This window comes from Podarcis muralis, chromosome 7 (assembly GCF_964188315.1).
Source record: "Podarcis muralis chromosome 7, rPodMur119.hap1.1, whole genome shotgun sequence".
NCBI lineage: Eukaryota > Metazoa > Chordata > Lepidosauria > Squamata > Lacertidae > Podarcis > Podarcis muralis.
This window is the reverse complement of record NC_135661.1, coordinates 63833503-63860594: the sequence shown is the minus strand read 5'-3', so window position 1 is coordinate 63860594 and position 27092 is coordinate 63833503. Positions and strand designations below refer to the sequence as shown.

The window sequence follows — 27092 nt, the reverse complement described above, 5'->3', positions numbered from 1 at the left end:
TATAGGGCGAAAAATACAGTAAGTTCTTAACCCGAGGTACCACTGTATTGCATAATCTTAGAAGAGGGTGTGGCTGTGACTGGGGTATGGCTGTGACTATCATAAACGGACCATGAACTTCTGAATTTTGCCCATGATGTCTAAGTACAAAAGAAGGTTGCCACCATGCTAGTGTCCTATATGATCCACTTGATTTTCTATCAAACTGAAGACCAGCAATCTCAGCTTTGAAGGACCGATCATCAAGCATTCTATCCTCCTGCCTGATAGGCCACGTTTTTCAATAGACATTCACCTGGCTGCCTGTGGTGATTCTAGACAATCAGGAATCAAAACTTTCACAAGCTGGAAGTTGGAAGGTAGTTTGTTTGTTTTTTTTGCTTTTGCTTTTAAGCCTATGCTAGGAACAAAGGAAGCTGCCTTACACCAAGTCAGGCCGTTGGTCCACCTAGTTCAGTATTGTCTACACTGACTGGCAGCCTCTCTCTAAGATACTTCCAAATATCCTTCGAAATTCACATTTCTCCAGATTTTGCATGTGGTTCTCCAACCAAATAAATTTGTTCAGAAATGCTTATATTAGGGGAAGCATGCATAAAAATGCACACATGGATGAAAATAACACAAAATATATTGGGAGAAATTGCTTGCAAAAATGTGCATACTAGTCAAAATTGCATACAAAAGTGTGTATATTAGGAGAAATGTGCACCAAAATGTTGGCAAATTTTCATAAGGACTTTAAAAAAATGCAAACTGCAGGTCTTAACTTTAGACTGGGAAAATGAGAAACTAAAATCAACAGATTCATCCATCCCTAATGCTCTGTGGTAAAAATCTGAAGTGAGGGTAGAGGAGATATATGATATACCAGGGTGAAGTATACACAAAAAATGCCTAATTAGTGAAAATAGCATTTTCATGAGGACTTGGTTATATATATATATATATATATATATATATATATATATATATATCACCAAGTGATGTGGAAATGTAGCAAATGAATTTAAGGGTAGGAAAGTGAGAAACTGAAATTGACAGATTCAACCACCTTTGCATTGGATTCACCCACCCTAAATAAATTGGGGCTTCCTGCCTTCATTGTTACATAAACCCTGGATCTTGAAATAATGTGTGATTTGCCAATGCCTGTTCCTGTGAGGAATCAGTCAAGGCTTGCACCAACCCAATGACCGGAAGGTTATTTCCAATAAGCCAACATTTAGGATTAATTATTAATAGTTCCTAGTATAATCATTTGCAGCTTGAATCTGGACAGGATGCAGGATTCACATCTTTATAAATGGCACCCAGTTAAGTTGGGGACACCAACTTCTTTTGCCCTGCACCAGTAGCCTGTCGTTCAGTCATTCCTGCTTTCCAAAATGGCATTCAATGGCACGTGGCAGGTCTACAGCCAAGAGAAATATGAAGAGTTCCTGAAAGCTATTGGTAAGCAGCTCCTTGCTTTTTCCGGAAGAGACAAGTTCGCTGGAGTATAATCAGGGGTCTCGCGGGAGACCTGCTCTCTCTGCTTTGAGGACTAATAGAATTTGTAAAGTCCTCTGGGCAGAGAGGCAAAGGGCAGGGCTAGCAACCATGCAGACCTCTTTTGTTAGATCAAGGTGAGCAGCATCTTCTGCTACAAAATCAATCTTTCGCTGCAGTTAGAAAGTCCTTCTTTGCCACAATTCTCTGATTGTTTCCCTCCAGTTTTAGAGGCCAAGGATAGCTCAGTTGGCAATTAAGACACTCAATCTCAGGGACATGGGTTCAAGCCCCCATGCTAGGCAAAAGATTCCTGCATTGCTGGGGGTGGAACTAGATGACCCTGGTGGTCCCTTCCAATTCTACATCATTCCTCGCCATACATTCACCACCACCCCAATTTAGACATCTTCCCGAAACCTTTCCAACCTCAGAATTGCTCTTTTACTGAGAATATAATGTTTCTTGTTTCCAGGCAAGAGGAAGCAATCCTTCAGGCAGAAAGCATGCATGGGGTTCCCCACCATAGAATGGGGTGATGGTCACTGCTTTAGAAGGCGTTAAATCTAAAAGGAAGGGCCATAGCTCAATGGCAGAACATCTGATATGGATGCAGAAGATCCTGGTTCAATCTCCAGGGTCTCTGAGCAGGGCTGGAAGACAGTCCCCTGCCTACAACCTTGGAGAGCTGCTTCCAGTTGGTATGGAGTTGGATGAATCAGTGGGTCTGACTCAGTACAAGGCAGCTTCCTGTGCTTCTAAAAACGAGTGAGACACATACATGGAGGAAGAGAGGCTTAGCAGTGACTATTAGCCATGCACAGTTGGCACCTGCAACCAAATGTTGCCCTTTCTAGGGCTGCTGTTCAGGATTCCAACCCCACCTCCCCTCTGACTTCTCCCCCTTCCTACAGTCATTCTGTGGTCAATGAGCATGCTCAGTTTGGGGGTCCTTTAATTTGGAGTCCCCCACAAGCCTGTAGATATACCTCCCAGTCATGTTGAGGTGGTGGTGTTTGGGCTACATAAAGGATTGGCACTCCTAACCAGAAGCCTGGGAAATAGAAGGAATGATAGCAAAATGGAACTTCCATTGCCTGTGAACTATGGCTGCAGGAGAGCAATAGTGGGAGGAGACTGTGCTCCTACTTGAAGGTGTCCCCAGAGGTATATTGGGGGAGGGGGGAAGAACGATGCTCCAATAAGCAGTTCTTTGATCTGATCCAGTCAGGATCTTTCATGTTCTCCATTTTTTGTTCCACCACATCTCTCTGTGTGTCTCTGTCTCTCTCCACCTCCCCAGCTTTGTCAGACGATATCATCAAAGCGGCTAAAGACATTAAGCCCATCACTGAAATCCAGCAAACCGGGAACAGCTTTGTCGTCACATCCAAAACCCCCAACAAATCCGTCACAAATTCATTTACTCTGGGAAAAGAAACAGAAATGACCACTATGGATGGCAAGAAAGTGAAGGTAACTAAGGGCTTTGAGAGTTAGCAGCATTAGCAGGTGGCTCTTGACGCTGCCGATCGATTACTCAGGCACATCTGCAACACAAACTAGAGCAGAGTTGACTCCAGTGTGAGAGTTGCTGGGAAACTGTAGCTGGTGGAGATTCCCAGATGCCTTGCCAGAACTACAGTTCCCAAGGTTCTTTGCTGGAAAGACATTATAACCACACTTCTTTAAAACTGTCTTGTTTGTAATGTACAGAAAAGGACCAGTCCAAGATATTTTGGTGCATAATGTAGAAAACCGACCGCTCCTCACACGTGCATGAATTTAACAGGGTGCACAATCTCCTGCGACACTAAGCTGCAGTTGCTGCTCATTTCACTGGGGCTTGAGCAAGAGAAAATCCCACAGGACTGTGCCTCCTGACTCAAATCTGCCCTACCTGTTTTTACTCTGCCATCCTCAGAGGCATACGATGCAGCTGCCTCACCTGGTGCAGCTGCCTCACCTGGTTGCTGTTGTCATCCACACTTCTTCGGTTTGCCCTGACGCTTTCCCCTGGGGAACCTGTGGTTTAGCACTGAATTTGAACAATTGGCCATCAGGTTTCCCTCAGATTGCTGCTTGTTCCAATATAGCACTAAAATACAGGTTTCCTAGGGGGAAAGTGATGGGACAAAGACAAAACCTGTTGGATCTGCACCTAGAAAGTACGGGACAAGCAGGAAAGCACTCAGACGTCTCCTTTCTCAGCACAAGAAAAGCGAAAGTGTGCATGAGTCCTGAATTCTATGTAGACTCCCAGGAAAAAAAGCAGACAAGGGAGAAATTTGATCCAGTTTTCATTTCAAGGTGAACCTATCTCATTTCAAAGCAATACGCAAGGCAAAAGACAGACGTCCTTCAAAATCCACACTTCCCAAATTTTGCATTGCAGGTTTTTCAGTCAAGTAACAGGTACGAGAAGGCATCTGCTAGGGTGAAGTGTGCATTAAAGTGCATATCCTGGAGAAAATAACAAAGAAAAAAAATGCATTATATTGGGGAAAACGGCTTCTCAAAATTGAGTATATTAGTACAAAAAAATGCATTAAAATGTATATATTTGAGGATAAATTTGTATGAAAATGCTAGTGAATTTTCACAAAGACGTTTTAAAAAAATCAAACTGATGTGAAAATGTAGAGAACTGAAGAATGGAACAATGAAAAACAGGTTCACTCATCCCTACTCACACCTGCATGTGAGAGCCCACATGGGCGGGTTCTTAAAGCTAGACACAGAGGCCACAGTCACACCATACATTTAAAGTGCTATGGCACCACTTTAAACAGGCATGGCTTCCCGCAAAGGATTCTGGGGCCTGTAGGTGGTTAAGGATCCTGAGAGGCATTAAGAGGCTCCTACTCCCCTCAAAGAGCTACAGTTCGCTGAGTAGCCAAGCCCTCTTCAGAGGAAACTCTGAGAACTGAAGCTCTGGGAGGAGAACAGGGGTCTGGTAACAATGCTCAGCAACCTTAACAAACTACAGTTCCCAGAATTCTTTGGGGGAAACCATGACTGTTTAACATGGTAGCAAAGTGCTATAAATGAATGGCGCAGAGTGGTCAGAGACTCTGGGCCTGGCTGGCAACCCTCAATCTTTGTGGCACAGTATTCCCAGGAGGCACCTGTTTCTTTCCCATTGCAGTGAATGGAGAAGCTTCTATTTACTTTAGGGGCTCCATAATGTACACATTTGTTAGAATGTATATACAGGCAGCAACTGATTTGAGTGTGGGTTACGTTCCAGACCCCTGCGCACATCAGTGGTGCCTGCGTAAGGTGCCCTGTCCTGTTCTGCCCCTTTTTTGTGATTTTTTTGGTGACATTTTCTGGGTGTTTCTGGGTTCACTGCAATGTGGACATGTGAAGTCATGCACATATCGGAGGTGCCTAAAACAGTAACTGCCTGTATTCATTTCCTTCATTCTGGTGCAACTCTACCTTCTGCTGGCCATTTGGTTGTGGCCACCTATGCGTCTGATCTGTTGCTGCCCAAACCTTGTGCAGTAATGGTTTTTCTTCTTCTTTTTTTAAAACAGTGCACAGTAACCCTGGAAAATGGGAAACTAATAGCCAAAGCAGATAAATTTGTCCATGAGCAGCAAGTAGTTGGCAATGAAATGGTGGAGGTGAGTAAATGCTGATACAGTGGTACCTCGGGTTACATACGCTTCAGGTTACAGACTCCGCTAACCCAGAAATAGTACCTCGGGTTAAGAACTTTGCTTCAGGATGAGAACAGAAATCGTGCAGCGGTGGCACAACAGCAGCAGGAGGCCCCATTAGCTAAAGTGGTGCTTCAGGTTAAGAACAGTTTCAGGTTAAGAACGGACCTCCGGAACGAATTAAGTACTTAACCTGAGGTACCACTGTATTTTAAGATGAACAGTTGCAGAAGGGTCACTTTCTCCAAAAGAGGGGCTGGGAAAATGTCTGTGCCTCTGCCTTTGGAAGCTCCTGTTCTCCCAGTCCCAGATATGTGGGAAGTATTGGTCAAGAATGCAAGCATTATGCTCACTTTTATTTTGGCATTTTGCATCAAGCATTTTGCTCACTTTTATTTTGGCATTTTGCATCATGCCACATGGTTCTGCAAAATACTGCAGGCCATCTAGAGAAAGGCACTCTGCACATGCTCAAAGGGCACATGCTCCTTTAACTATTGCAAATGTGAAAGCAAGAATCGAAGCAGGTGTAGATGCTAATACATACAAGAGCATTTTGAACATGGCCACCCTATCCCCAATCCAAGACTACACAAACTGGATCTCATCAGGAATATGCTCCAACAATAGCCATGGCTCGAACAAAGGTGAAAACTCACTCCAAACAAAATAGTTTCATTGGAATGTTTTTGAAGCTAAATTGTATGTGTCAATTAATTTACTAAGGGATCTACTTTTAATTGGTCCCCTGGCTTCAACAATTGCCCCAATTACCTGGTTATTTGCAGTGTTTTGGAACACGTTCTGATGTACTTTGCGTTGCTTAGGTAAGTCTTACACCTGCTAGTTACGAGGCAATTTAGAGAAACCTTTTCCAATTTATCTTCCACAGACCATCACATCTGGCTCAGCAACATTCACCAGACGAAGCCGGAAGGTTTAAAGATTCAGAAGACAACCCAGTTTTGTAGCAGACTTTTTATATTTGGGGAATAAAGTGCCCTGTCCATCACTGATCATGTTTCCTTTTATTTATGGAGGGTAAGACTTGTTGGGAAAACGCCTGGGAAGGCCACCACCTTCCCAAGACTCCGGGGCATCTCTCCGGTGGTCACTCTCTGGCTGTAAATCTTCCTCAGTCCAGAGAGACCTGTGATAAGCGACCCCTTCCTCCTGAGAGGAGCACACTCATCTTCTGGCATCTCATTGCAGAAGAAAGAGACAATGAGTAGCTATAAACTACTTTATTTAACAGTCTATATCAGTGTTTCCCAACCTTGTGCCTCCAGCTGTTTTTGGACTACAATTCCCATCATCCCTTGCCACTGGTCTTGCTAGTCAGGGATGATGGGAGTTGTAGTTCAAAAACAGCTGGAGGCACAAGGTTGGGAAACACTGGTCTATATACAGAGGCTCCAACAGCATGTCTGCTCTCTCTCAGCAGCAGTACAGAACAACATCTCACACAGAAGTGAAATAACCTCTATCAGTACTCCAACAGTAATGAGACTTCCTGTCTCACGCTCTCAGACACTCACATGATATAAACAACCATAGTGCTACTTGCTGAGCAGCTGGTGAGATAAAAATCCTAACAAGACTATCAATATGTTCTGCCTCCACTGTCAGTGGCAGTGTGCTTGTGAACACCAGTTGCTGGAAGCTGCAGGAGAGGAGAGTGCTGTTGCCCTTGGGTCCTACTTGCAAGTTTCCCACAGGCATCTCATTGGCCACTGTGAGAACAGCTGGGGGCCATTGGTGTGTTTCAGCAGTAAGGTTCTTCTTAAGTTTAGCAATGCTAAGGGAAATGTAAAGGGACGTTGCTGAAATTGAGAGGACTTTAGTTTTGAAAAGATTCCAAGGAAAGCTTTGGTGTCACCAAATGGAATGGAGTTAGCATGGGTTGCTGACAACGCTAGGCCTACTCATTGTAGATCCACTGAAATTAATGGACATGACTAACTTAGGCCCATTCATTTCAATGGCTTTACTCCACCTAAAACTCAGTTGGGTACAACCACAAATTAGTCATGTGAAGTTGGCTTCTCATCAAATGGCAAAGATGCATCGTTAAGCATCAAGTGCCTCTCCTCTTGCAAAGGACATCATCTCCTATCTTTTGCCTCTTTCATGCCAAAGCCCTCATATAAGATTCCAGATAGTGCCCCTATACCTGCCCATAAAGCTGTGTCAATTAATTACAGACCTGCAGCAGCTGAGAAGAAAGAAGAGCAAGGAACACTGTTACTGTGAATCCTCAGCTAGAGGGCCAAAACTTGGTACATTCGCGCAACAGCTCTCTAAGAGTGACTAGAATAGGATAGCAATGCTCACTTCAGACACTCCTCCAGCATAGATATGTGCTGGTATTGACATCATCCATGCATCCAAGAACCCATTCACAATTCTGCCTCCAGTGTAATTGTGGCACCCTTAAAAAAATGAGAACACTAGAATTAACGAGATGGTAAGAACCTTAAAAATAAATTCAGAATTACTATCACACACACATCTGCAGTTTTGCACATGACACCAAACTGGGAGGGGTAGCTAATGCTGCAGATGATAGAATCGGGATTCAAGATTATCCTAACAGATTGGAGAACTGGGTCCCAACTAATAGAATGAATTTCAATAGGGACAAATGCCAGGTTCTACACTAGGCAGGAAGAACCACCTGGCTTGTCAGTAGTTCATGTGGAAAGGATCTAAGGGTCTTAGGAGACCATAGCATGTCAACAATGTGATGTAATTGCAGAAAAAACTAATGCTGTTCTAGGCTGCACTAACAAAAGTATAGTGTTCCGTTCAAGGGAAATAATAAGATGGCTCTCTATTCTATTTTAGTGATATCAAACCTAGAATATTGTGTCCAGTCCTGGGTGCCACAATTTAAGAAGGATATTGACAAGCTGGTGGTAAGAGCTGTTTGACAATGGAATGGACTTCCTCAGAAGATAGTTGACTCTCCTTCCTTGGAAGTTTTTAAACAGAGGTTGGATGGACATCTGTCATGGATGCTTTGGTTGAGATTTTGCATTGCAGGGGGTTGGACTAGATGACCCTCAGGATCCCTTCCAACTCTACAGTCTCTGATTCTGTTATCTTTAATTAGCACATAAACAGTACCTATTATAGTAGTCATATGTAGCTAGAGATTTGGGAGAAATTCAATTCAGATTAAAAGCAAAACCTACGTTATTCACATATTCTGAAACCATATGCAAAGTGAAACAGACCCATTCTTCAAAATCTGCACTTCTCTGAATTTTGGAATGCAGTTCTCCAGCCAAGTAACGTGCACAAAATGCATATATTAATAAAAAAACAAAAACATCCATACATACAAATATGCATTGTGTTTGGGAAAATTGCTTTGCAAAAACTGTCTGTCGTATTATTATTAGCATTAAATTTATTTATTCACGAGCAGGTCCCAGGATGTGTTACCGTAATCTAAAATGCAATGCTAAAAGCAGTTTAAGCAAATCACAAGAGTAGGGCAGGTCCCAAAACACACTTCTCAGGTGTCAAAAGCCAGGGCAAAGAGGTATATCATCAGCATACAATTAAAAACTGTATAACGAAGGTGCCAGACATACAGTGGGGGGGGGGAAGTATTTGATCCCCTGCTAAATTTGCCCGTTTGCCCTCTGACGAAGAAATGACCAGTCCATAATTTTAATGGTAGGTTTATCGTAGCTGTGAGAGATAGAATAACAACAGGAAAAACCCCAGAAACCCAGAAGACAAAAGTTAGAGATTGATGTACATTATAATGAGAGAAATAAGTATTTGATCCCCTATCAACCAGCCAGATGTCAGGCTACCTGGTATCTTCACTGTATGTAACAAGCTGAGATTAGAAGCACCTGCTGTAAGGGAGCGGTTTTACCTGTAATCCCAGCTCATTACAGTACCTATACAAAAGACACCTGTCGACAGAAGCAAATCTGGTGAGAGGTAACTTAATACAATTGCTCATATTGTTAGCAATTTGTTAACTTAATGCAACATATATAGGATAGATTGAAACAAGCCGACTCCTCATATAATTGGCAGCTGCTTGTTAAATTTCTGGATTAAAGTCATATGGAAATGTTAGGTAGGAAATTCTAAAGATTAACTCTTTGGCTGTGAGGACGTTCTTTGCTTCACCTGAGTATAACCTGGTGGCTGTTGGTTGTTTTCCTGATACTATGAATTTTTAATCATATAAGTTTGCACATTTTAAATTTACATTTTGTTATATTGGGCACCCAATAGGGAAGCTCGGTGGGGGCGTGGCTTGCCGTTTAAATGCGGCCGCGCCAGCCATCCCCGCCATTGCACACACATTTTCTTTGAGTCAACAGGCACAAATACAAGATGGGTGACACCTGGCTTGAGAGCAGTACATGTGAAAAGGATCTAGGAGTCTTGGTTGACCACAAACTTGACATGAGCCAACAGTGTGACGCGGCAGCTAAAAAAGCCAATGCAATTCTGGGCCTCATCAATAGGAGTATAGCATCTAGATCAAGGGAAGTAATAGTGCCACTGTATTCTGCTCTGGTCAGACCTCACCTGGAGTACTGTGTCCAGTTCTGGGCACCACAGTTCAAGAAGGACACTGACAAACTGGAACGTGTCCAGAGGAGGGCAACCAAAATGGTCAAAGGCCTGGAAATGATGCCTTATGAGGAACGGCTAAGGGAGCTGGGCATGTTTAGCCTGGAGAAGAGGAGGTTAAGGGGTGATATGATAGCCATGTTCAAATATATAAAAGGATGTCACATAGAGGAGGGAGAAAGGCTGTTTTCTGCTGCTCCAGAGAAGCGGACACGGAGCAATGGATCCAAACTACGAGAAAGAAGATTCCACCTAAACATTAGGAAGAACTTCCTGACAGTAAGAGCTGTTTGACAGTGGAATTTGCTGCCAAGGAGTGTGGTGGAGTCTCCTTCTTTGGAGGTCTTTAAGCAGAGGCTTGACAACCATATGTCAGGAGTGCTCTGATGGTGTTTCCTGCTTGGCAGGGGGTTGGACTCGATGGCCCTTGTGGTCTCTTCCAACTCTATGATTCTATGATTCTATGATTCTATGATTCTAACAGGGTCATCTTCGTTGAGGTAAGCAGAAGCCAGGGAAGTGCTTGCTAGGAGGTTTGGCCACTCTGATTGCTTGATTGTGTGTGCAGCGTGACTGTGTGTTTGCTAGTGTGTGTGCTTTGTGAATGTGTGGTTGCCTGTGTGTTTGTTTGCTAGCGTGGGTGCTTGGAGAGAGTGAGAGAGTGATTGATTGCTGCATCTTCTCCCGCAATTTGCCTTTTAAAAATTGGAAGCAGTGGGGCAGTAAAAACCACCTCCGAAAGCCCCATTTTTCCCTTCTAAGTCTGCAGCTCGGCTTTGGGAGCCCTGAACCCCTGCCTTGTTCTTGAGGGATCTTTGAGGTTTTCCCTTTAGCTTTAACCCAGCCCCCTTATTTTACCAGTTTATCTTCATTCTCGGTGTTGTAAACTGATTGCAGGCAGCCACACGTGCATTCGAGCCTCTCTCCCCCCCCCCTTTTCTTTTATCCATCTCTCTCATCGCAGGGAAGTGATCCCTACGTTCCTATTGCATCTTGCCGGTGTTAACTCTATTTGACTCTTGAATTGTTGCCAGCAAACTCCTGCCTGCTTTATTAGTTGTCTGACTTCATTTTTTGTTGCCACAGATATCCTTTCAGGGGGACAGGGGTTAGCTGTGAGATAAATAAATTGTTCTTATATATTAAAGGCCAGAGCCAAACTGACTGAGGATGGGGGTGGGTGGGGAATAAGAGTGCAAAGAACAATATAGGTGCATGGAAACGTGAATCAGGATTCCTCACTTACGAACAGGAAGGCTGGGCATGCAAGCTAATCCCTGAAGCCCTGCGGGCTGGGAGCCTCAATGACACCCCACTGGATAGGGATTATTATGACCTGAATGTAATTGACATCAGTAGGATTTTGGAACACACAAATAAAGAAAATCATCAAATCATCAATTCCAGCACCTGGGGGCCACCTTATCTAAATTATATAATTTGATATCTTAATGATTGATATTATTAATTGTACTATAAATAGGTATTGTTATAATGAGGCTATCAACAAACTATAGTTCCCAGTATTCTTTGAGGGAACCCATGAGGACCATTTAAAGTGGTATAATACTGTCAACCAGTATTGACAGGGGGGGCAGGATTTGGTTGGGGGGGTCAGGACTTTTGTTGGGGGGCAGAACCGACGTGATTGGTCAGTTAAGAATTTACAGTATATTGTTTTACTTGATCGGGGGGGGGGGAGCTGCTCCCCCCATTACACCCATGAACCAGAGTCCTTTTTTAACTCATGGAAGCTTATGCTGGATATAATTTGCTAGTCTTTATGTTACCATGAGACTCTTGGTTGCTTTTGCTGTGAAACAGAATTAACACAGCAGTTTCCCACCTTGGGAATTGTTTTAAGCAAATCATTTTAACAGTGCAGTGGCGAGTGGATTCTGGACGCAGTGGGAGTCTGAGTGGTTGTTAGTTAAGAACACAAGATCTTGCTGGATCAAGCCAATGGTCCATCTAGTCTAGAATCCTGTTTTCACAATGGCCATTCAGATGCATCTGGAAAACCCTCAATCGCAACTCCACTGGTTTCCAGCAACTGGTATTCAGAAGCATTGCAGCCTCTGAACTGGAGGCAGAGCACAGCCATTATGGCTTGTAGCCACTGATAGCCATGTCCTCCATGGCCATGTCCTCCATGGGTCACTGCCTCCTGTGGGATTGAGTTCCAGAGTTTATCACACGATTGTACACTGCATTATCCTAACAAGAGTTTCTGGCACCTCTATACAGGTCTTTAGGAAGCCAGCATGGCTGATCCAGGTAAGAGAGCCTGTTTACTTTCTTGGGGATTGGGTAACTGCAACCTTACAGTCCAAAGCAGTTGTCTCAAACTCTCAGTCAGTGACACAAACTCTCCTCACCTCCACCCCCACTCAGCGCAGATTAAAATTGGAAGCATGCTTCACCGTTAGGATGAAGCTTGAAGAGCAATGGGAGCTCACCCCATCGTGGGGATTTGAACTGCCGGCAAGCCCAAGAGGCTCAGTGGTTTAGAACACAGCGCAACACTCATCCCAGTACACAGAACACTGTTTCTGTGCATGTATTTGTGTGCCTTCATCCGCATAGGAGTACATTTAATTTTATGTTTCCAAAATCTGTCTTAATATTCATGTACACTAGTAGGCAGTACTTGGTTAAATGTGTGTGTTGCCCCACACTTCAATTACCGTAGAACTTCCCCGTTCCTGAAACTGGAGGTCTCTTGTGGGTATGAATGCAAGTATTTCAAAATCTTGTACAACATAGCTACTAAGACTAGATGAAAGAATTGAACAAATCTGAAATACTTTTATTCTAGTTCTGCATGGGCAGTTACATGCTCTTGTAACATCTTAGATTAATGTAACAGGCCACATCTTGGGCAGCTTTTGAAGACAGCACAAAAACTGAAGCTGGTTAAGAAATGCAACTGTGCCATTATGTTGGAAAATGCCAGTTTGAAATATATCTTGCCCACTATTAAAAGATTTGCACTGAATAGCAGTTCATTTCTGGGCCAGTGCCAATTGATAGCTTCCACTTCCCTCTGCCACAGGTAGCGATGGGGGAGAAACTCATTTCCTTTCAAATTGAAAGGTGAACCTCCCTAATTTGCACTTTCAGAAGCAGTACAAGAACCAAAACAACAACCCTTTGAGATGTGCACTTCTCTGAATTTTGCAGTGCAGTTCCTCAGCCAAGCAATGTGTACAAAAAGGCACACACTGTCCTTAAAAATGTGTAGATTAGTAAAAATAACATTTTTTAAAATGTATTGTTTTAGAGAAATTGCTTTGCAAAAAATAATAATGTGTGCACTAGGGAATATTGCATACAAATGTATATATTAGGAGAAATCAGAATTGAAATGTTGATAAATTTTCATGAGAATTTATTTGTATTTGCTTTTAAATCAAGGTGATATGGAAATGTGAACTGAACCTGAGATTGAAAAACATGAGGAGCAAAAAGGAACTGAAACTGACAAATATGCCCATCACAGTTGTAGCTCACCTGATGCTTTTTTGCATTTTACAGTCATACCTCTGGTTGCAAACGTGATCCATGCAGGAGGCATGTTCGCAACCCACAGTGTTCGTAGCAATCCGGCACTTCTGAGCACGCGTGACATCATTTTGTGCTTCTGCGCATGAGCGAGCGCTGAAACCTGGAAGTAACCTGTTCCGGTACTTCCGGGTTCTGCGCGGTCTGCAACCTGAGAACGCGCAACCAGCAGCGTTCGTAACCTGAGGTATGACTGTATATGTACTTGAGATCCATTATATCTTATTAAAACAAGTCTCTCTTTCAGTGACTGCAGTTTTGGGAGGTGCAGCCGGCTTGGGTAAGTTTTTAGCAATATGGATTTCCAGTTGGGGAAGTTTGGGTGATTATCTTGCTTGCTGCAGCATGAATGAAGCTTGCAAGTCATTGGAAATGGTGGAGTTCCCAATGAAAGTCTGGCTTGATGAGATCTGTGAAATGGCTTTGACAGAACACCTGGCATATCAAAACAGAATAACTGAAGGGATAGCCAATACCACTAAATTTAACAAAATTTGGATGCCCTTTCTGCATTAAGCAAATGCAGTGGTACCTCGGGTTAAGTACTTAATTCGTTCTGGAGGTCTGTTCTTAACCTGAAACTGTTCTTAACCCGAAGCACCACTTTAGCTAATGGGGCCTCCTGCTGCTGTTGTGCCGCTGGAGCACGATTTCTGTTCTCAGCCTGAAGCAAAGTTCTTAACCCGAGGTACTATTTCTGGATTAGCGGCGTCTGTAACCTGAAGCGTATGTAACCCGAGGTACCACTGTATCTATATATGGTAGTCAGTTCCCCCACCTTTTCTTCAAGAAAAAAAGCACTGGTAGCCGGGATAGCCAAAGCAGGAAGGATGGCAGGGGTGGGTGGGTGGGTGGAGGAGAGAAACAAACTGCCTTGACTGTCAGAAATGCAGCTGAAGTTATGGCAAGTTGTTGTGAGCAGGTGCTGTCAACGGAGGTACCTAGGGCTGGTGTAAAGGTTTGTTCCCCCCTCACTCCACTGGTCTCAGAAACAGTGACTGGTCTAGGGCTACTCTGAATTTTTAAAGCGAAAAAGGGAATTGAACCAAATTCTCCCCAAGCCCAAGTTTCTAGACACCTGGTTGCCCCCCCTTCCAAAATCCATGAGGTCTGGCTGCAAAATTATGCATTTGCTTGATTGGGCATATTTTTAGAATCCACCTTATTCATATGACATTAATTTGATTTCTAATGCCTTTAAATATTGTGTTTTAATTGTTGTAAGCTGCTTTGGGACCTTGGGGTAAAGATGGATTGATGATGATGACAACGATAGGTGGAGAGCTTTACACGCCAAGTCGTCTGAATTAGGCGCTCCTAGTTTAATTATTTTAGATCTGGCTTCCTCAAACTCAGGCCTCCATATGTTTTTAGCCTACAGTTCCCATGATCCCTAGCTAGCAGGACCAGTGGTCAGGGATGATGGGAATTATTGTCTCAAAACATCTGGAGGGCCAAGTTTGAGGAAGCCTGTTTTAGATGATAAGCAACCAGGAGCTGCTTCCCCTTTCGTCCTAGCAGGGCTCCATGAATTCACCCCATGGAGCAAGCAATTTGCATTCTCACTCTCTCCTTGTACCAATTGCAAGAGCCATAAAATGATGTCAGAGGTTTCCCCCCAATCCCTACTCTCTTGCCATCCAGCAACTTTCCCTGATAGTGCGTGGATCCACAGATGGCTTTCACTCCCCAATTAGCAAGATAAGCAAGTTCTCTCAGCCGGGTGCAACAGACCACACACACCCCCAATTGGAAACCACTGCCCTAAATACCCCAGCCCAAGAGCCTTAGCTTTTGAAATTAGAGTCTGTCAGTCAGGGCCCCACCATCCCAGGCCAGGTGGGAAAAGGCCTGCAAGGTCTCCTAGGACCCACAGCCAAGACGGTTAAGCACTGTGGTCTAGGCAATTTAGATTTAAGGCTTCTATCATGTAACATATTCCTAATTCTCTGTTCTTGCAGCAGTGGCCACAATCGGTGCCCCAGTAGCACTGGGAGCAGCAGGCTTCACTGGAGCTGGAATTGCAGCTGGCTCTCTGGCTGCAAAAATGATGTCGGCAGCGGCCATCGCCAATGGTGGAGGAGTAGCAGCTGGGAGCGCTGTTGCCGTGCTTCAGTCAGTCGGTATGTCTGCTGCTCTCAGGACAAGAACCACATGATTGGCAGAGCCAGTCTCCGCACCTTGAGATCTTCATCACAATAATTGTGTGTCTTGATCATCTTCTAGGTGCTGCTGGGCTGTCCGCTGCTACCACAGCTGCAGTGACAGCTGGTGGAGCACTGCTAGCTGCCATCTTCCCTTAAGAAGAAGACACACATACGCAGAGGCCATATCTACGTGGAAAAGCAGTACTTGGAAGATTATGCTTTGCCGTCAACGGCATAAATGACCTTAAGCAAAATGTGATTTTAATCAATGCTACGTTATTCCTACTGGCCGAGATATGCAACAACAAATAAAGCTTTGAGAATTCAACAACAAGTGTGTTAGCAAGAAAGCTGATTGGTGGCATCACACAACGCACATGTAAAATACTTGCTGTCCCATGAGGAAAAGATCCATGTTTTCCTTAGCAGGCTTTTGACTTCAGTGTTTTGTGCTGCACTGGGGGAAACTCCATTTCCCCTCTTTGCACAGTTATGAGCTTCTTAGTTGAGAATCCCATTCTGACTGGAGTCCAGACATGTACTGAGGCTCCCAGTAATAGAGCTCGGATTCACCTAGTGCAATTAACTGGCAGTAGATTCAGAACCAATAGAGGAAAACACTCCTTTGCAAAGTTGTGATAGTCAATAGCTTTGAGGGGACATTAAAAAGTAATAATCAAGGATCAGACAAATTGATGGATGGCAGATATGGGATAGCTGCATATTCCTGCATTGCAGGGGTTGGACTAGATGATCCTAAGGGTCCCTTCCAACTCTATGCTTCTATGACCCCCAAGGGCCATTGATTACTATTAATCACAATAGTTATTTGGACCATTGGGCAGGATATAGTAGGAACAAGCATGGGACAGGCCTGCCTGTTAATCTTCACAAAACTTATATTGCCAGCATTCAAAGGTGGTCCTTCAGCACGCACCACAAACTACAGTGGTACCTCGGATTAAGTACTTAATTCGTTCCGGAGGTCTGTTCTTAACCTGAAACTGTTCTTAACCTGAAGCACCACTTTAGCTAATGGGGCCTCCCACTGCCGCTGCGCCACCACTGGACAATTTCTGTTCTCATCCTGAAGCAAAGTTCTTAACCTGAGGTACTATTTCTGGGTTAGTGGAGTCTGTAACCTGAAGCATATGTAACCTGAAGTGTATGTAAACCAAGGTACCACTGTATTTGGATAACTTTTGAACTTGGGGTATGTGCTACTTAAAAGCAACAGTGTTAAATGGAAACACCAGGCAGAACTGGAACACCACTGGGACTGATAAACAGGAGATCGAGGGTTCTTCCAGGTGGTCAGTATTTTATATGTGATTCCAGCACAATGTGCAACGTAAGGTCTATGTATTTAAGTGGATTAAACAACACTTCCCCTCGTGCAGGGATGTCAAATTGGGCTCTTTTTCCTTTGCGGGGGCAAAAGAGCATCCGGTCCCGCCCCCTTGCCCCGTCCTCCATTTGTGCACAATCACTAGTACAGAAGACAGAGTTTTCACCATGTTCCTGAGCGTTCTTTTGGTAAGCGACTTTTACCTTTCCCCCCTAAAGTCAACAAGTTTGGCTTTCCTCCCTAAAACAAAGCTCAACAACTTTAACCTGAACCCCTCCAAAAGGGGTAGATCACTGTCAGTTTTTTCTTCTGTAAGTAGATCGCAGTCTCTTGGGAGTTTGACATCCCTGCCCTAGTGCAACGGATCCACTTTTTTTACTTCTGAAACTGAAATTGACCAATTCTATGAAGGCTTACAACACCTTCTAGAAATGACACCAAAGAAGGATGTTCTTCTCATTATAGGGAATTGGAATCCTAAAGTAGGGAATCAAGAGATAAAAGGAACAACTGGCAAGTTTGGCCTTGGAGATCAAAACGAAGCAGGGCAAAGGCTAATAGAGTTCTGTCAAGAGAACAAGCATAGACATCACCTTGCCAGCAAAGGTCCATATAGTTAAAGCTATGGTTTTCCCAGTAGTGATGTATGGAAGTGAGAGCTGGACCATAAAGAAGGCTGATCGCCGAAGAATTGATGCTTTTGAATTATGGTGCTGGAGGAGACTCTTGAGAGTCCCATGGACTGCAAGAAGATCAAATGTATCCATTCTTAAGGAAATCAGCCCTGAGTGCTCACTGGAAGGACAGATCGTAAAGCTGAGGCTCCGGTACTTTGGCCACCTCATGAGAAGAGAAGGCTCCCTGGAAAAGACCCTGATGTTGGGAAAGATGGAGGGCACAAGGAGAAGGGGACGACAGAGGATGAGATGGTTGGACAGTGTTCTCCAAGCTACCAGCATGAGTTTGACCAAACTGCGGGAGGCAGTGGAAGACAGGAGGGCCTGGCGTGCTCTTGGTCCATGGGGTTCACGAAGAGTCGGACACAACTAAACGACTAAACAACAACAACGGCTCGAACCCACAACATTGAGATTAAGAGTCTCGTGTTCTAGCGACTGTCATCCAATCTTGCTCAAATATTTGTGTATCACTTTCGTTTCCCTCCTTCTCCTCAGAGGGCTGGGAAATAGAAACCTAAAGGTTTGTGGAATGGTCCCCGGACGTTACTTAATAACTGGAGCAGGGCTGCAGCATGGAACTAGAGTCCAGATTCTGTTTACATTGGTGGAGAATGCTGTCAGTCACTAGCCTCTCCCCACTACAGAGAAGGATATAAACAAGAGGTGGCAGTGGCTGCAGATACACAAGAAGCGGAGTGGGTGCGCAGGAACTTCTCGCAGGGTTACCCAAAGGGTAAGCAAGGGAAGTTGGTGACTCCATCAGTTCCTTCCCCAGCAGCTGAATATTGAGATGTTTCTATTTCGGAGAAATATTTCTTAATACGCAAGACCAAGTATCACTTCTCAGAATGTATATTTTCCAAGAATTGCGTAGCTTTTAAGCTTATTTGGTGGGGATATAATTTATATCTATTTAGAAAATTAGAATGTTTTTGCTGCAGGTTAGCTGTGAGATCAATAAATTGTTCTTATATATTAAAGGCCAGAGCCAAACTGACTGAGGATGGGGGTGGGTGGGGAATAAGAGGGCAAAGAACAATATAGGTGCATGGAAACGTGAATCAGGATTCCTCACTTATGAACAGGAAGGCTGGGCATGCAAGCTAATCCCTGAAGCCCTGCGGGCTGGGAGCCTCAATGACACCCCACTGGATAGGGATTATTATGACCTGAATGTAATTGACATCAGTAGGATTTTGGAACACACAAATAAAGAAAATCATCAAATCATCAATTCCAGCACCTGGGGGCCACCTTATCTAAATTATATAATTTGATATCTTAATGATTGATATTATTAATTGTACTATAAATAGGTATTGTTATAATGAGGCTATTATTGGATTATGATTGAAAATTAATAAAAAAATATTATTTAAAAAATTGACACACCCCTGGAGGCTTCACCCGCAGCAAAAAACGTGGCTACCCACCCTCACCCCCAACTAACTTTTTATCCACCTAACTTTTTCCACCAGTGCCCTTCTTACTGGCTCTTCTATGCCTTTTAGCAGCAGCCTGGCCTGCAGAAATGTCTCTGAATATTTTCCTGCCAGGCGGATGACAGAGTGAGGAACCCTCTTCCCAGCACTTATCTGAATGCCAAACTACAAACTGACAAACTACAATTCCCAGGATTCCTCGAGGGGCCACCATTTTCTGAGTTCCCTGGGAAGAGGGATTGATTGCTAAACCACTTTATCAGATGTGCAGAATTATCCTAAATTGGCCAAGTGATGTACACACAAATGCTTGGGAGGCAGAGGGTATGGAGAGGTCAAGAGGGAAACAAAATGCAAAAAAACACACCAGGCAGTTGGTAATTGTGTAAAGGGAAATAATAATAATACCCCACCCTTCTGGGTATAAATACCCAGCCACTCTGGGCTGCTTCCAGCAAAATATAAAAACAATAAAATGTCACACAGTAAAAACATCCCGAAACAGAGACCAGCAGAGGATGATAATTGTCACTGTAACTATTTAGGGAGTGATTGTTAAACCACTTTGATACTTGTTGCTCTCAAACAGGAACAGGGATCTCCTAACAACTCTCAGTACCCTCAACAAACTATAGTTCCCAGTATTCTTTGAGGGAACCCATGAGGACCATTTAAAGTGGTATAATACTGTCAACCAGTATTGACAGGGGGGGCAGGATTTGGTTGGGGGGGTCAGGACTTTTGTTGGGGGGCAGAACCGACGTGATTGGTCAGTTAAGAATTTACAGTATATTGTTTTACTTGATCGGGGGGGGGGGCTGCTCCCCCCATTACACCCATGAACCAGAGTCCTTTTTTAACTCATGGAAGCTTATGCTGGATATAATTTGCTAGTCTTTATGTTACCATGAGACTCTTGGTTGCTTTTGCTGTGAAACAGAATTAACACAGCAGTTTCCCACCTTGGGAATTGTTTTAAGCAAATCATTTTAACAGTGCAGTGGCGAGTGGATTCTGGACGCAGTGGGAGTCTGAGTGGTTGTTAGTTAAGAACACAAGATCTTGCTGGATCAAGCCAATGGTCCATCTAGTCTAGAATCCTGTTTTCACAATGGCCATTCAGATGCATCTGGAAAACCCTCAATCGCAACTCCACTGGTTTCCAGCAACTGGTATTCAGAAGCATTGCAGCCTCTGAACTGGAGGCAGAGCACAGCCATTATGGCTTGTAGCCACTGATAGCCATGTCCTCCATGGCCATGTCCTCCATGGGTCACTGCCTCCTGTGGGATTGAGTTCCAGAGTTTATCACACGATTGTACACTGCATTATCCTAACAAGAGTTTCTGGCACCTCTATACAGGTCTTTAGGAAGCCAGCATGGCTGATCCAGGTAAGAGAGCCTGTTTACTTTCTTGGGGATTGGGTAACTGCAACCTTACAGTCCAAAGCAGTTGTCTCAAACTCTCAGTCAGTGACACAAACTCTCCTCACCTCCACCCCCACTCAGCGCAGATTAAAATTGGAAGCATGCTTCACCGTTAGGATGAAGCTTGAAGAGCAATGGGAGCTCACCCCATCGTGGGGATTTGAACTGCCGGCAAGCCCAAGAGGCTCAGTGGTTTAGAACACAGCGCAACACTCATCCCAGTACACAGAACACTGTTTCTGTACATGTATTTGTGTGCCTTCATCCGCATAGGAGTACATTTAATTTTATGTTTCCAAAATCTGTCTTAATATTCATGTACACTAGTAGGCAGTACTTGGTTAAATGTGTGTGTTGCCCCACACTTCAATTACCGTAGAACTTCCCCGTTCCTGAAACTGGAGGTCTCTTGTGGGTAGGAATGCAAGTATTTCAAAATCTTGTACAACATAGCTACTAAGACTAGATGAAAGAATTGAACAAATCTGAAATACTTTTCTTCTAGTTCTGCATGGGCAGTTACATGCTCTTGTAACATCTTAGATTAATGTAACAGGCCACATCTTGGGCAGCTTTTGAAGACAGCACAAAAACTGAAGCTGGTTAAGAAATGCAACTGTGCCATTATGTTGGAAAATGCCAGTTTGAAATATATCTTGCCCACTATTAAAAGATTTGCACTGAATAGCAGTTCATTTCTGGGCCAGTGCCAATTGATAGCTTCCACTTCCCTCTGCCACAGGTAGCGATGGGGGAGAAACTCATTTCCTTTCAAATTGAAAGGTGACCCTCCCTAATTTGCACTTTCAGAAGCAGTACAAGAACCAAAACAACAACCCTTTGAGATGTGCACTTCTCTGAATTTTGCAATGCAGTTCTTCAGCCAAGCAATGTGTACAAAAAGGCACACACTGACCTTAAAAATGTGTAGATTAGTAAAAATAACATTTTTAAAAATGTATTGTTTTAGAGAAATTGCTTTGCAAAAAAAAATAATTTGTGCACTAGGGAATATTGCATACAAATGTATATATTAGGAGAAATCAGAATTGAAATGTTGATAAATTTTCATGAGAATTTGTTTGTATTTGCTTTTAAATCAAGGTGATATGGAAATATGAACTGAACATGAGATTGAAAAACATGAGGAACAAAAAGGAACTGAAACTGACAAATATGCCCATCACAGTTGTAGCTCGCCTCATGCTTTTTTGCATTTTACAGTCATACCTCTGGTTGCAAACGTGATCCATGTGGGAGGCACGGTCGCAACCCGCAGTGTTCATAGCCTGAAGCGCCGCGTCTGTGCATGATGCAATCCGGCGCTTTTGCGCACGCATGTGACATCATTTTGTGCTTCTGCGCATGAGCGAGCGCTGAAACCTGGAAGTAACCTGTTCCGGTACTTCCAGGTTCTGCGCGGTCTGCAACCCGAAAACGCGCAACCAGAAGCGTTCGTAACCCGAGGTATGACTGTATATGTACTTGAGATCCATTATATCTTATTAAAACAAGTCTCTCTTTCAGTAACTGCAGTTTTGGGAGGTGCAGCCGGCTTGGGTAAGTAATCTGGATTTCCAGTTGGGCAAATTTTGGTGATTATCTTGCTTGCAGCAGCATGAATGAAGCTTGCAAGTCATTGGAAATGGTGGAGTTCACAATGAAAGTCTGGCTTGATGAGATCTGTGAAATGGCTTTGACAGAACACCTGGCATATCAAAACAGAATAACTGAAGGGATAGCCAACAGCATTAAATTTAACAAAATTTGGATGCCCTTTCTGCATTAAGCAAATACAGTGGTACCTCGGGTTAAGTACTTAATTCGTTTCAGGGGTCCGTTCTTAACCTGAAGCACCACTTTAGCTAATGGGGCCTCCTACTGCTGCCGCGCCACCGGAGCACGATTTCTGTTCTCATCCTGAAACAAAGTTCTTAACCCGAGGTACTATTTCTGGGTTAGCGGAGTCTGTAACCTGAAGCGTATGTAACCTGAGGTACCACTGTATCTATATATGGTAGTCAGTTCCCCCACCTTTTTTTCAAGAAGAAAAGCACTGGTAGCCGGAATAGCCAAAGCAGGAAGGATGGCAGGGGTGGGTGGGTGGGTGGAGGAGAGAAACAAACTGCCTTGACTGTCAGAAATGCAGCTGAAGTTATGGCAAGTTGTTGTGAGCAGGTGCTAGCAACGGAGATACCTAGGGCTGGTGTAAAGGTTTGTCCCCCCCCCCCCCACTCCACTGGTCTCAGAAACAGTGACTGGTCTAGGGCTACTCTGAATTTTTAAAGCGAAAAAGGGAATTGAACCAAATTCTCCCCAAGCCCAAGTTTCCAGGCACCTGGTTGCCCGCCCCCCCTCCCAAAATCAATGAGGTCTGGATGCAAAATTATGCATTTGCTTGATTGGGCATATTTTTAGAATCCACCTTATTCATATGGCATTAAGTTGTTTTCTATTGCCTTTAAATACTGTGTTTTAATTGTTGTAAGCTGCTTTGGGACCTTGGGGTAAAAGATGGATTGATGATGACGACAACGATAGGTGGAGAGCTTTACACGCCAAGTCGTCTGAATTAGGGGCTCCTAGTTTAATTATTTTAGATCAGGCTTCCTCAAACTCAGCCCTCCATATGTTTTTTGCCTACAGTTCCCATGATCCCTAGCTAGCAGGACCAGTGGTCAGGGATGATGAGAATTATAGTCTCAAAACATCGGGAGGGCCAAGTTTGAGGAAGCCTGTTTTAGATGATAAGCAACCAGGAGCTGCTTCCCCTTTTGTCCTAGCAGCGCTCCATGAATTCGCCCCATGGAGCAAGCAATTTGCATTCTCACTCTCTCCTTGTACCAATTGCAAGAGCCATAAAATGATGTCAGAGGTTTCCCCCCCCCAATCCCTACCCTCTTGCCATCCAGCAACTTTCCCTGATAGTGCGTGGAGGCTCAATGATCCACAGAAGGCTTTCACTCCCCAATTAGCAAGATAAGCAAGTTCTCTCAGGGGAGTGCAACAGACCACCCCCCCATTGGAAACCACTGCCCTAAATACCCCAGCCCAAGAGCCTTAGCTTTTGAAATTAGAGTGTCAGTCAGGGCCCCACCATCCCAGGCCAGGTGGAAAAAGGCCTGCAAGGTCTCCTAGGACCCACAGCCAAGACGGTTAAGCACTGTGGTCTAGGCAATTTAGATTTAAGGCTTCTATCATGTAACATATTCCTAATTCTCTGTTCTTGCAGCAGTGGCCACAATCGGTGCCCCAGTAGCACTGGGAGCAGCAGGCTTCACTGGAGCTGGAATTGCAGCTGGCTCTCTGGCTGCAAAAATGATGTCGGCAGCGGCCATCGCCAATGGTGGAGGAGTAGCAGCTGGGAGCGCTGTTGCCGTGCTTCAGTCAGTTGGTATGTCTGCTGCTCTCAGGACAAGAACCACATGATTGGCAGAGCCAGTCTCCGCACATTGAGATCTTCATCAGAATAATTGTGTGTCTTGATCATCTTCTAGGTGCTGCTGGGCTGTCCGCTGCTACCACAGCTGCAGTGACAGCTGGTGGAGCACTGCTGGCTGCCATCTTCCCTTAAGAAGAAGACACACATACGCAGAGGCCATATCTACGTGGAAAAGCAGTACTTGGAAGATTATGCTTTGCCGTCAATGGCATAAATAACCTTAAGCAAAATGTGATTTTAATCGATGCTACGTTATTCCTACTGGCCGAGATATGCAACAACAAATAAAGCTTTGAGAATTATAAAACAACAAGAGTGTTAGCAAGAAAGCTGATTGGTGGCATCACACAACGCACATGTAAAATACTTGCTGTCCCATGAGGAAAAGATCCATGTTTTCCTTAGCAGGCTTTTGACTTCAGTGTTTTGTGCTGCACTGGGGGAAACTCCATTTCCCCTCTTTGCACAGTTATGAGCTTCTTAGTTGAGAATCCCATTCTGACTGGAGTTTAGACATGTACTGAGGCCCCCAGTAATAGAGCTCGGATTCACCTAGTGCAATTAACTGGCAGTAGATTCAGAACCAATAGAGGAAAACACTGCTTTGCAAAGTTGTGATAGTCAATAGCTTTGAGGGGACATTAAAAAGTAATAATCAAGGATCAGACCAATTGATGGATGGCAGATATGGGATAGCTGCATATTCCTGCATTGCAGGGGTTGGACTAGATGATCCTCAGGGTCCCTTCCAACTCTATGCTTCTATGACCCCCAAGGGCCATTGATTACTATTAATCACAATAGTTATTTGGACCATTGGGCAGGATATAGTAGGAACAAGCATGGGACAGGCCTGCCTGTTAAGCTTCACAAAACTTATATTGCCAGCATTCAAGGGTGGTCCTTCAGGACGCACCACAAACTACAGTGGTACCTCGGGTTAAGTACTTAATTCGTTCCGGAGGTCTGTTCTTAACCTGAAACTGTTCTTAACCTGAAGCACCACTTTAGCTAATGGGGCCTCCCGCTGCCGCTGCGCCACCACTGGACAATTTCTGTTCTCATCCTGAAGCAAAGTTCTTAACCTGAGGTACTATTTCTGGGTTAGCGGAGTCTGTAACCTGAAGCATATGTAACCTGAAGTGTATGTAACCCAAGGTACCACTGTATTTGGAGAACTTTTGAACTTGGGTATGTGCTACTTAAAAGCAACAGTGTTAAATGGAAACACCAGGCAGAACTGGAACACCACTGGGACTGATAAACAGGAGACCTAGGGTTCTTCCAGGTGGTCAGTATTTTATGTGTGATTCCAGCACAATGTGCAACGTAAGGTCTATGTATTTACGGTAAGTGGATTAAACAACACTTCCCCTCGTGCAGGGATGTCAAATTGGGCTCTTTTTCCTTTGCGGGGGCAAAAGAGCATCCGGTCCCGCCCCCTTGCCCCATCCTCCATTTGTGCACAATCACTAGTATGGAAGACAGTTTCGCCATGTTCCTGAGCGTTCTTTTGGTAAGCGACTTTTACCTTTCCCCCCTAAAGTCAACAAGTTTGGCTTTCCTCCCTTAAAAAAAAGCTCAACAACTTTAACCTGAACCCCTCCAAAAGGGGTAGATCACTGTCAGTTTTTTCTTCTGTAAGTAGATCGCAGTCTCTTGGGAGTTTGACATCCCTGCCCTAGTGCAACAGATCCACTTTTTTTACTTCTGAAACTGAAATTGACCAATTCTATGAAGACTTACAACACCTTCTAGAAATGACACCAAAGAAGGATGTTCTTCTCATTATAGGGAATTGGAATCCTAAAGTAGGGGATCAAGAGATAAAAGGAACACCTGGCAAGTTTGGCCTTGGAGATCAAAACGAAGCAGGGCAAAGGCTAATAGAGTTCTGTCAAGAGAACAAGCATAGACATCACCTTGCCAGCAAAGGTCCATATAGTTAAAGCCATGGTTTTCCCAGTAGTGATGTATGGAAGTGAGAGCTGGACCATAAAGAAGGCTGATCGCTGAAGAATTGATGCTTTTGAATTATGGTGCTGGAGGAGACTCTTGAGAGTCCCATGGACTGCAAGAAGATCAAACCTCTCCATTCTTAAGGAAATCAGCCCTGAGTGCTCACTGGAAGGACAGATCGTGAAGCTGAGGCTCCAATACTTTGGCCACCTCATGAGAAGAGAAGACTCCCTGGAAAAGACCCTGATTTTGGGAAAGATGGAGGGCACAAGGAGAAGGGGACGACAGAGGACGAGATGGTTGGATAGTGTTCTCGAAGCTACCAGCATAAGTTTGACCAAACTGCGGGAGGCAGTGGAAGACAGAAGTGCCTGGCGTGCTCTGGTCCATGGGGTCACGAAGAGTCGGACACGACTAAACAACAACACACTGCTGGCTGTGCAAGATAAGACCAAAAAAAAGTAGGTTGCTAAGGGGATTGCATATGCCGATGCTGATAGCCAATTGAATCGTCATAAGTATTACTGCATATAGAGTTAACTGTATAAATTGTGTGAGCATGCCACAAATGGTGAACATATAGGATTTGGAACTCAATTTCCCCATACTTTCTTCCTGCTGTCTGATTAAATCTTTCCTTCTCAATCCTGGTGTGATTAATGGCTCAGGTCACCCCACCATTGGACCTTTTGTCTGCAACACAGTTGTAAATAAAATGAAAACATTAAAAACATCCAAAAACTTAAGAAATGCTCTGAAAGCTAGTAATGTCTAGTTTACTGGAAGTAGTATCTTTCAGCCATCAATCGGGTCAGCAAACTTTTTCAGCAGGGGGCCGGTATACTGTCCCTCAGACCTTGTGGGGGGCCAGACAATATTGGGGGCGTGAACAAATTCCTATGCCCCACAAGTAACCCAGAGATGCATTTTAAATAAAAGGACACATTCTACTCATGTAAAAGCATGCTTGTTCCCAGACCGTCCGCAGCCGGATTGAGAAGGCGATTGGGCCGGAGTTTGCCTACCCATGCATCAAATGTATGGGTATGCAGGAATATTTTAAAACTCCTCCTGAAAGTTAATGATGAAAAATATCACTCACCAAAATGTCACCACTTTGGGGTGACAAAGTCTCACCCAACCCCAAAAATGTGCTAGTGAACTTTCACAACACCCGTGCTGACTGCAGATGCAGAATGATTTATTTTTACTTGGTGTTGCCTGGGCTTCAGTTTTCTTCCAGAATCACAGTAATAATGGCTTCCATTACCTTCTAGCATAATTACAAAGAGCCATCCCACCCCTTCACTG

General features: G+C 44.1%; 1 protein-coding gene and 2 long non-coding RNA genes across 4 annotated transcripts; all 3 read left to right on the top strand.

Moving 5' to 3' along the window:
* Positions 1-1297: 1297 nt before the first annotated feature.
* Positions 1298-6175, top strand: LOC144328447 (fatty acid-binding protein, liver). Its single transcript, XM_077931965.1, has 4 exons — positions 1298-1455; positions 2795-2967; positions 5034-5123; positions 6052-6175. Exons 1-4 carry the CDS (start codon positions 1389-1391, stop codon positions 6100-6102), a joined length of 381 nt encoding a protein of 126 aa, XP_077788091.1. The 5' UTR covers positions 1298-1388; the 3' UTR covers positions 6103-6175.
* A 4074-nt stretch (positions 6176-10249) lies between these two features.
* Positions 10250-15815, top strand: LOC114601583 (uncharacterized). The gene is made up of 5 exons (XR_013393709.1): positions 10250-10270; positions 12018-12047; positions 13582-13614; positions 15296-15457; positions 15561-15815. It is a non-coding gene; the product is annotated as an uncharacterized LOC114601583 (long non-coding RNA).
* Positions 15816-19029: 3214 nt separating this feature from the next.
* LOC114603020 (uncharacterized) lies at positions 19030-26426 on the top strand. Of its 2 annotated transcripts, XR_013393710.1 has the most exons (5): positions 19030-19242; positions 20315-20344; positions 21908-21940; positions 23613-23774; positions 23878-26426. It is a non-coding gene; the product is annotated as an uncharacterized LOC114603020 (long non-coding RNA). The 2 variants fall into 2 exon arrangements; XR_013393711.1 differs by lacking the exon at positions 19030-19242 and having other exon boundaries at positions 20317-20344; positions 21917-21940.
* The last annotated feature ends 666 nt before the right edge of the window (positions 26427-27092 follow it).

Excerpts from the sequence above, each read along its gene's own strand:
- LOC144328447 (XM_077931965.1), top strand. The coding sequence starts at position 1,389 with ATGGCATTCAATGGCACGTGGCAGGTCTACAGCCAAGAGAAATATGAA. Across the intron at positions 1,456-2,794 it reads AGAGTTCCTGAAAGCTATTG|CTTTGTCAGACGATATCATC; the intron begins GTAAGCAGCTCC and ends CCACCTCCCCAG. Across the intron at positions 2,968-5,033 it reads TGGATGGCAAGAAAGTGAAG|TGCACAGTAACCCTGGAAAA; the intron begins GTAACTAAGGGC and ends TTTTTAAAACAG.